Source organism: Parasteatoda tepidariorum, chromosome 1 (genome assembly GCF_982258835.1).
Source record: "Parasteatoda tepidariorum strain Cologne lab strain chromosome 1, Ptep-v5.0, whole genome shotgun sequence".
Taxonomy (NCBI): Eukaryota; Metazoa; Arthropoda; class Arachnida; order Araneae; family Theridiidae; genus Parasteatoda; species Parasteatoda tepidariorum.
The window spans coordinates 105,207,550-105,217,834 of record NC_141755.1 but is presented as its reverse complement, the minus strand read 5'-3'; the positions used below and the strand labels follow the sequence as shown (position 1 = coordinate 105,217,834).

Below are 10,285 nucleotides of genomic sequence, written 5' to 3'. Positions count from 1 at the left end.
CTTGCAGCTTGTGTTGATATGCCGGGGTTGAATGTTGAATGCCGGGGGTTTGCATGCCGGGTTTGAACGGGCTTCCTACCGACCAGCACAAATGTAAGTAGTAGGAAACTTTTTTTTGCTGTCTGCAGCAAACTAATGTTTTGTTTAGACCGGTTTTGACGGGGGCGAAAGTACCCATGCATTAAATTTCTTACTATTTTGTGATTTTACATCTATCCATTATGAGTATGCATTATGAAAGAATAAAACAATAGAAAATTTTGTTGATCATTGATGACGGAAATTTACTACTATTAAGCAGTACCTTCACAAATTCAACTTTAGGAAAAATGGTAGTTTCACAAAATACTTTGTCTTAAAATTTTATTTTTGTATCCTGTAAGAAACGATCAAGCCATATTTTTGTATTGATTTTTTAATATTTTTAATTTTTACAGATTATGTCTAAATTTTCACAAAATAGGTACCTCTCAGAAAAACCTAGACAGATCCCTGCTCATGATTCTTTTATCAGTTGATGTGGACTCCCAAGTTTCTGAAAAATGAGGAATCTGATGTTGATGAATTATTATTTGTGAAGTAATATACCTATCTTTTTTATATAGTTGTTTTTTGATAAAATTATTAAAAATGTTGAAAATATAATAAATTATAAGCTGATTTGCTCAAAAACTTACAGTTGAACACATGTATTTAACTCAAAAGTTGAAGCACTTGGGTAGCTGTGTGTTGCACTTGCTCTGGTTTTTAGATTACACCCACTGGTTAACTATTATTAAATTAGGTTCATTAATGTCAAACATAGGATACATCAATAAAAGATTATGCTACCCCTAAAAACATTAACTACTATATTGTTGGTATGAATTAAAATAATTTTAAACAGTGTTTATTATTTTGCACAGTATTTTAATCTGAGAAAATAAACTAAGGATCGCGAAATTTGACTGAAATATGAAAAATTGACCTCTGTTTTGCCAATTTTTTTCCCCTTGGCATTGAGAGTTAAATGCAAAATGTAGTGAATAGCTTGCATTTTAGAAAATGTGAAGCAAATAAATTACTTACGGGATTGGTGAAAAGTTTGGATTCATGAACCTAATGCCTTTCCTTTCAAAATAAGATGTTATCTAAGATTGAATTCTGATGGGGCGGTGTAAAAAAATAACACCTGCTCAGATTTGAACTGAATTAAATATCGAACGGAAATCTTTCAACACACGATTGGAAGGAAACACAAGACAAACGGAAATTTATCTCAACTCTTTTTTTTTTTTAACCCGTTTTCAGGACTGCAAATAGAAAGAGAGAAGCGCTTCATTAGAGTACACAGTGTTTAGTATGAGTACTGAATTGAGATCACGAAATGTAGATTCATACTTAGTATTTTCTTGGGCCGCCGTTTCCAGAGCCTGATAAAGGAAGGGGCATGAGGGGTAATTGCCCCCACATCAGAGGGGACCCCAAAATCAAATAGAAAGTTTATGTTATATTGTGTGTTGATTTTTTCTGCATTTTTATGCTTGTCAAAGTTATTTTTTGTTTTATACTTCAAATTTTTTAAAAAAAATAATTCAAATTAATATAAACTTGGATTTAATAACCTTAGCTGGAAAATTAAGGTAATTTTTCAAAATTTATTAGGAGTGTTATAAATTTTCAGATTAGAAATCTGAATTCTTTCTCAAAACCTTTTCAATCTTTCAGATCTAGTTTGAAGCATGGCCAAATCAATGTTTTTTTTGTTGGTACTTTGGGATTATCCCGTCGACCATTTTCATTCTTTGGGATTATCCCATTAACCTTTTTCTCCAAACCTGATATTATTTCCAAAAGGTAGCTTCCTGGTCAATAACTGCAGATTTTATCATATTTATTGTGTAACGCTCTACTACATGAGCTTGTTTTCTTTAGTGTATTTCAACAAATTTCTGTGGTTGCGACTACACAAGGGTAATGACTACTTTGTTTGTGCTTTAAAAGCTATCAAGGATTTTTGTCCTCTGAAGTAATTTATAAGAATATACAGTACAGAACCCGTTATCCGGAAATCAGAAAACCGGAAAATCAAAAAACCGGAACGAAATTCGATAAATTTTCCCGCCATTTTTAAAAAAAAAAAAAAATTTTCTCCTCATAAGATTTTAGGATTTTTCCTTCTTTTTTGAAAGATGTTCACCTTACCATCATTTTGGAAATAATCATTAGTGTATTACTTCATCGCTTTTTCTTTTTAAGATTATTTCCAAAAAAAAATTTTTTTTTAGTTGGGTTTAACAATAAAAAAACGGCTTTTTGTAGCGATTCAGAAAACCGGAAAAATCAGTTATCCGGAACAGCGATGGTCCCGATCTTTCCGGATAATCGGTTCCCTACTGTATATGGTTAGATTCAAGAATAATTTAATGCGTAATTATAAAAAGAATAATAAAGGTTTTTACTTTGTTTTGATTCTTTTTGTTACACTTTTTCATTGCAAATTTTTACACTTACATTTTTTTTGTTATTATTATATTATTATTATAATTTGATACATTTAATGTGTTTAGAGTGTTTATTTTAAAAATTGCTTTTCATTAAGATGGCACCAAAGGATTTGTGCCTTTTTTTCGAACATTGACAGGTTGACGGGATAACCCCAAAGTGCAGGTCCACAAATAAACCCAAAGTACATTTTTCTTAAACATCCGTTGTTGTTGCTTATCCTCATAGATCTGACATTAGTCAGCTCAACTCCAAAAAGTTGTCAACAGCCAGAAAGTCGATGGCAAGAAGGGGATCAGAATTTAAACATCTTATAATAGTAAATAAATGTGCATAAAGAGCAAAGAGAGTGAAAAAGTATCCTTGTGCTGCAGTAGACCAACAATACATGAAGAGCATAAATTATGTAGTTTTCAATGTTAATTGATCAGTGCAGTGTTGAGTATCCTCTTTAGTTCCAGAACACAGAATGTTGATGACAGTACTGTGACATATATTATTTGGCAATTCATTTACAGTCTATTATTCGAATTTTGAGTAGTTGACCTCTTTTTTAAAGAATAATTATTGTTAGTCCAATCCAACAATATAATGTTATAAGCTAAGAAAAATTGTCTAACAAGGATGTTTCTACTTTTTAATAGTAAACAAAATAACATTTTTAATAGGTAATAGATGTTTTTTAGTTGTTAAGAATCAAGTGTACCATGTATCCTGGTGTACAGGTCCACTTTTTAAAACTCCCAAAATTTTACCAAAATCGGACGGTTGTTTTATGTATCGGTAATAAAGTTGGACATACGTTTATCTTGAAATATAGCTGCATTATAAACCATGTGGATATAAATAATTCTGTATCAATTTACTCCTTTCAAAAATTATTTTTAATGTGTTTTATAGAATTAAATTTGCATTTTCTTTCATCATAGTTTTTGTTTTTACATGTAAAGTTATCTTTTTTTACAAACAATGCTCTAAATTACATTCAGGAAAATAAGAAGAATAGTTATAATAATTTATTCGAGCTTTACAAAAAATTTAAAACAATGAAAACTTTTAAAATATACCATAAAGCTGCAAATTACCTGAATAACTGATTAAGTACAACCTGATTAACTGGTCGCCTCACAGCATATGATAACTCATATTTAATTGAAAGAGAGCCTCGTTGCATCTTGATTTAAGGATCTGGACAAAGTTAAATATATTTTACTTGAGAAAATTTTGTGATGTTATTATTTTTTTTAATTTTAGAAATTTTCACATAAGGTTATTTTATAGTTCAACTTTTAAACCCAACTTTCTTATCTTGTTATCAAAAATAGGGGATCACTTTATTATTAATTTTGCTAAGATCAGCTGTTATTAATTTTGTGTGATAATTTAAAAGCGTAACTTAATTAAAAATGCTTTGTAAAAAAGTATAAAAACAATAATTTCTTTTTAGAAAGATATTGATTATCGAGGATGGTTTTGATTTGCTATTAATCACATGCTTTTGTGTCTTTTTTTTCTTTCTAATTTATATAATAATCTTCGATTATTTTTAGTGTATTCTATTAATATATTTTCCCTCTCTCTGGTTATCATAAGTACACTTTATTTATTTACAGATAATAATTTTCGTTACCATTGCTTTATTGCTAGTTTTTTATAATTCATTGAATTTGATCTCTAAAATAAAGCACAATGTAAGAATCAATCAGAATGCAAGCTTAATGTAATAAAGCACATGTAAACATTAATCAAACACTTTCTGCGGTACAACCTTTTTTTTCTTCAATAATGGTGTTTAAGTGTTTAATATATTTACATATATATTACAGATAATTTACACTTGAAGAAAAGGAACTGATGACTTCTTTCCAAAATGATGTAAGTGTGTATTTTTCTACTTGTTTCTTAGCAAACAAACTAGAGTAAATAAAGATTGTAGATATCATAAAATGAAAACAGGAAATTAGTTTGAGGAAACATTAGTTTTAGGAAAAAATTAGGGCTGGAGATTCTTCATCTTAAAATTTATGATGGCACTTGAAATTTAAAAGAATTACTTTAGACATGGAGCACTTTTCTTTCCATTCTCAGCTAGCTGCTTTAATAACTGAAAATATGATCTGCTTTTGTATCTTAAAATATTGTCAGCTCTCATTCAGGGTAAAAAATTTAAATTTTAAAAATACTTGCTGGAATAAAAGTTTTGCCCAATAGTCTGTAAAATTCAACAGTTTTTTGGTGACCAAAACCTCAAATTTTTTTTTAAATATATATATATATATAAACTTAATCTAAGCATATTTATTGCAACAATCATAATATTAAATCAAAATAAGATTGTCTTAATATTTCAATGTTTTCATAAGCAAGATTTTCTTGGTGGAAAATGGGCGACTTATTTTTTGTTTGTTCTAAATCAAAGAAAAAGACTGTCACTTGATACAGTTCCACAAGTTGCATCATTGAAATGCAATATGGTAAGCTGATGTAGTTTAATATAAAGTTCAACATTTCATAAGACCTACTCACCAGCTTTAAATATTTAATTGCCAGTGGCAAGCTGGTGAATAGAAATTTTGTGCCCTTCTCTAATTAATTAGCATATCTAAGGTTAGACCTTTAAGTGAAAATCTGATCACTAGATTAAAAGTTATTCCCAATATTACAATGTTTTGCACACTGTACATTGTTTTAGTAAGTTAAAATTAGATTAAAAAATGCCATTTGACCTTCAAATTATACAAGTTTAAGAAAATTATTGAACAGAATATAAAAAACTACCATTTAAGACTTTTCTTAAAGAGTGAAAATGTCTATTAAAAAAGTTTTATCAGAGATAAATTTCATCTTCAAAAGAATATCGTACTTTTCATTGAACCAAAGATTTAAAACATGTTCCAAGAGTGTTCACTGAAGTTGAAGTATAAAATTTCTATATGTTTTTCTACCTATCTGATTTAGATTAATGATCAATGTCAAAAACTATCCACACTATTTCACATTGTTTTAATTTTGGGTTTCTTAGTGATTTTGCATTTAATGACTTAATGAGAGCTATTGTGGCAATTATTTGTATATATTTACTAATGTGTACATTTGTAAATGTAACTCTTTTTCAGTACTTTGTAGCAACTTCTTTGCTCATTGGTATAAATCAGATTTACTTTCATGTATGAGCTTGTATTTTTCCCCCCATCAGAATAATAATCTAACATTTGGAATTGTAATTATTACTTATTTTTGTAGGTTTCACAACTTGAGATGCCTGATGTGTTCATGGAAATGTTTTTTCACCCTCTGTATTTTATGCACCTGTCTCAATTTGTTACTCTTGAATGTTTACTTGCGTTCATTTGTGTATCCCAAGGAGGTAGATTGCATCACATACAGAAAAAATCACAAGGAGGATTTTATACTTAAAGAGGACTTTCCGATGAACACAAAACTAATTACTAACAACACAAAATGGTTTGCAGTTGCTGAGGAATCATATGTTTACTCTGTATATCATAGCAAATGCCCCCCAAAATTTGGTTTTAATTACTGCATACAATTTATTGGCATTACATTAAATGCCACTGTTAGCAATCATAAACTAAACGGTCATGTCTCCACAACATATATTTCTTCCTTAAAATGTGGCCTCAGAAAACAATCCGTGACTTTCGAGGAAGGTCTAGTCTTCGTCGAATTGATGCCAGAAGGTCATTTTTTACCATATACGGCTGCTTTTTTTTACTGTGACTTGAAAAGTATGACAGATAGTGAGTTATTTCCGGAATATGTAACCATATATGATAAGAAACCTATAAAATGGTTTCCAATTGAAAAAGTTACCTTTAAAGAGGATTTTAAACTGCCATCTTTGAGCTTGTGCGTTCGACCACTCTATGGACATTTCTCAAGTCTGTTTCTTCTTCAGTTTTTATCATATTATGTATCTGAAGGAGTTGACCAGTTCATCTTCTACCATCATAATGTATCGCAGTCTACTTTAGAGTTTCTGAGCTACATTGCTGATACTAGCATTGTTAGCCTGACACTATTACCTTGGAATGTACCTCTGAGTAACAATGAAGTGCACGAGTACGGGCAGATAGTTTTCACACAAGACTGCCTGGCGCGCAGCCGATACAAGTACAGTCACACTCTGCTGGTGGATCTTGATGAATTTATTGTGCCAAAAGAACACAGAACTTTAGTCCAACTTGTTACATATTTAGATGAATATTATCCATATGGCGGAAGCTATGTTATACCAAATGTATTGTTTTGTGAAGAATTCCAAACTGTGCCAAATTTTTCTTTGCCTGCCTTATACCATGACCAGCGGCAGAAGACTCCTTGGGCGTACGGATATCGTTCTAAATATATTGCTCGAGCACACAGAGTTAGGTATGGAGGAGTACATCAGGTTTGGGGCTTTGAAAATGGATACCAAGAAGTCAATGTGCCTTCATCTGTGGCATTGCTGCATCATTATAAGCCCTGCTGTGGCATGCAACAGACATGGTTTTTGCACCTCCTCTCTTTTAATGTTTTAGATGATCAAATCATGACTGATAATAGCCTGCATCAGAATGGTGGACTTTTTAATGATACACTAAATCAGCTATTGCTGAGATTAAAAGGTAACATTTAACTTCCACATATAGGTATATTAAATGATAATTACTTTTAAAAAAACTTTTAATTTAACTGTTTGATTTTCATTTTTTAAAGTTGAAATCTTCAATCAATTCAGACATGTTATTTGATAAAATTATTAATATTTATGTATATTCTAAGCCTTCTTAAATTTTTGTGAAGTTTAGTCTTTTTTAAGTAGTTTAATGCTTGTTAAATTTGTAATTGAATTAGCAATTAATTTTAATTTATAATTGAATTAGTTTCTAACATGGTGTGTAGCATTTCTAAAAAGTGCTTAAAGGGGCTTATTTTCGTTTTTTAAAAGCCCTTAAAGGTTTTTTTTTGTGGATGTTTTTAAAAAGTGCTTAATTTTCCCTTTTCGAAAATGAGATTATCAAAAAAGCAATGCCGATTTTTGCCATTTATTATGTAAAAGCGTGCTTTTCATATTCATGCATTCAATGTTTTTACAATTCATTCAACCACAATCTATTTCTGTGTACTGTTAGTCATTACCGTATGAAAGCGCCAATCATTTTACATGTCTGATGAAATACTTACGAGTCCGCATGTGTATTTACTAAGCTTGATTCAGTGAGATTATTGCACTATCATGTGCAACTCTGCTGCATTTTGCAAGATAATCTCAATTTCAAGCTTCATTTTCCACCCTCTGATATTGTATCAAAAAATCATTTTATAATGGCTAATATAATCAAGAAAAGACTTTTTTGTCAGAAACTAGTTATTTTATCATGATCATGTAAAGTCTTTGAAAATTATTTTGTATTTTTTTAATGTGTATAGTGCTTAAAAATATTTTTTGAGTGTTTAAGAAGTATTTAAAAGGTGCTTATATTTTGTTGAAAGATTTGGGTATGCACCTTGTATAAGTTTATTTTTTTATTGACTATATCATTGCTTTTACAATTCAAATTTACTGGGTTTTTTTTTTTTTTTTTTTTTTTTAACGTTTTTCAGTTTAATTGTTTTTTTAAAGTAAAACTTTGACATTTTTGGAATGTTTTGCTTCCAGAATTCAGAACCACATCTAAACTGCTATGACGCTGTTTGTAGTCCAGTTAAAAGAATTCACCAAGTCAAACAGCGCAGTCTTCTAAATTTATACTTATCTGTGATAATTAGAATTTTTTATAAGTATACCTTGAGAAAATTTAATTAAGATACAGCCTGAAACTAAAAAAAAAAAACACTTAAATTTTTTTTATTACTTTTAAGTTAATTAAAGGAAATTTAAATAAATTTCGAATTTTAACAATCTGAATTGTTGAATTTTAGTCTTAAAATTATGTAATACTGCATTTCTGTACTAATAAATCTTAATATAGGATGGAACGAGACTAAACTATGAATCGATTTTTGTATGTACTGAATATATTTTTATGTTATGTAGTTATTAAAAAAAAAAACCATATTCTGTGATGATGAACATTTGTACTTCTACATGGTTTCAATATATTATTTTTACTGTTGTAGATATTGTTATGTCCAGTGCTAAAAAAAGGACAAAAGCAGGACCACACTGAATAACTTTTGATCCAATGATCGGATCTTCACGTTCTAGGACTCTATCTTAATGGCTCAAGGGGGTGACCTCTGATATAATCAATAAGTGTAGACGATATTATAAATTGCTAGATCAGACACAAAAATATACTTTCTATGAATAAACATATGTTTTTTTTTTGTGCGAATTAATCAAAAATTTTTGACCAAAATATAGGGGGAGCCACAATCTGGGAAATATGATCTTAATAGTTTGGTCTGGAGCTCCAAAGATTGGACCCCTTAATGTTAATTTAACTTTTTGCGTATTTTGCAATGTTTTGAGAACTTTTTAAGGGAATTGAAAAGATTTTAAGCACAATCATAAAATTCGTTTATCAAAGGATAATTTGTTGCTAAAATTAACTTTTATTAAATATTTATTATTTTTATTGTTTTATTTAAGAATGGACAAAAAATATTTGAATTGTAGGGTATAAAAAATTTTTTTGCATCACTTTAAAGAATATAATTTAACATGGCAAAATACAAAATTAGTGCAAAATCCGTCGAATAATTCCTGAGAAATTGAACTTCAAAAAAGTCATATTTAAAATTTGATTTTTTAAGAACTATTCAATCGGTTTTACTCAAATTTTGTATTTTGCCATATGAAACTACATTCTTTAAAATGCAAAAAATTTTATACATATTTACTAAAAGTTATTTTTGCATGGAATCATCTTTGGATAAACAAAATTTATAATTATGTTTAAAAATGTTTCAATTCGCTTAAAAGGTTCTCGAGATGTAGTGAAATACGCAAAACGTCAAATTAACATTAAGGGGCCTAAACTTGGGAGCGTCCTCCTGGTCAAACTATTGGGTTTGTATTTCCCAGAATTTGAATTTGTTGAAAAAATGGTATGTTTATTCAGAGAAAGTACGTTTCTGTGTCAGATTTCTTAACTTAAAATATCCTATGCTTTTATTAATTAGCATATTTCAAATCACCTCCTCGAGCTATTAAGATTGAGTCCTAGAACGCGAAGATCCAATCATTAGATCAAAGGTTATTCATGGTGGTTCGTTTCTTTGTTTTGCGCACTAAACCACTATAGAGCTTAACATAGAATAAACAGATGAGTCAATTTGAGAGTGGAATTCAATCATTTACAGTTATTTTTTATAAATCCTTCAAATATTGCTAACATTATAATCTTTTTGTTTAAAATTTTTAAACATTAAGACCGATTTTTTAGAAATCGAATCTCGACCCACTTGAATTTATTCTAACATAAACCAAGTACTTTCTTCTCAAAAAGGGGCTATAATGAATTAAAATTAAATTAATAATAATGAAACTGTTGTTAATCATTTTAGATGTAATATAATTATTGTAGGTTTTGTACTCGTAATTGTCCTGATTTAAAGTGTCTTGATATTCTTTATTATTATTTTTTTTCAAAATTTACAATTTCAACAAACGCGCGTTTTTAGAAAGAATTATTTGGATTTTTTTTGGGAAGCAATAGAAAAAAAAATAGACCTATCAATAACAAGACCAGTATGCTTTTTTTTTTAAAAAAAATAAATAAATGAAATTTAAAATCAATTGAAAAGGAGTTAGCTTGGAAAACAAAAGCCCTCTGCCCTTTTCCTGAAAAGA

General features: G+C 29.3%; 1 protein-coding gene across 8 annotated transcripts; it reads left to right on the top strand.

Moving 5' to 3' along the window:
• The first annotated feature begins 100 nt into the window (after positions 1 to 100).
• Positions 101 to 9,767, top strand: LOC107442438 (uncharacterized). 8 transcript variants are annotated; one of them, XM_087150140.1, is made up of 4 exons: positions 101 to 332; positions 438 to 579; positions 4,311 to 4,359; positions 5,728 to 9,767. In XM_087150140.1, the coding sequence occupies exons 3-4, from the start codon at positions 4,355 to 4,357 to the stop codon at positions 7,121 to 7,123; spliced, it is 1,401 nt and encodes a 466-aa protein (XP_087006266.1). In that variant the 5' UTR covers positions 101 to 332; positions 438 to 579; positions 4,311 to 4,354; the 3' UTR covers positions 7,124 to 9,767. The 8 variants fall into 8 exon arrangements, with proteins under 8 accessions (XP_087006266.1, XP_071035468.2, XP_071035470.2 ...); XM_016056010.5 differs by having other exon boundaries at positions 105 to 225; XM_087150141.1 differs by having other exon boundaries at positions 121 to 332; positions 464 to 579.
• The last annotated feature ends 518 nt before the right edge of the window (positions 9,768 to 10,285 follow it).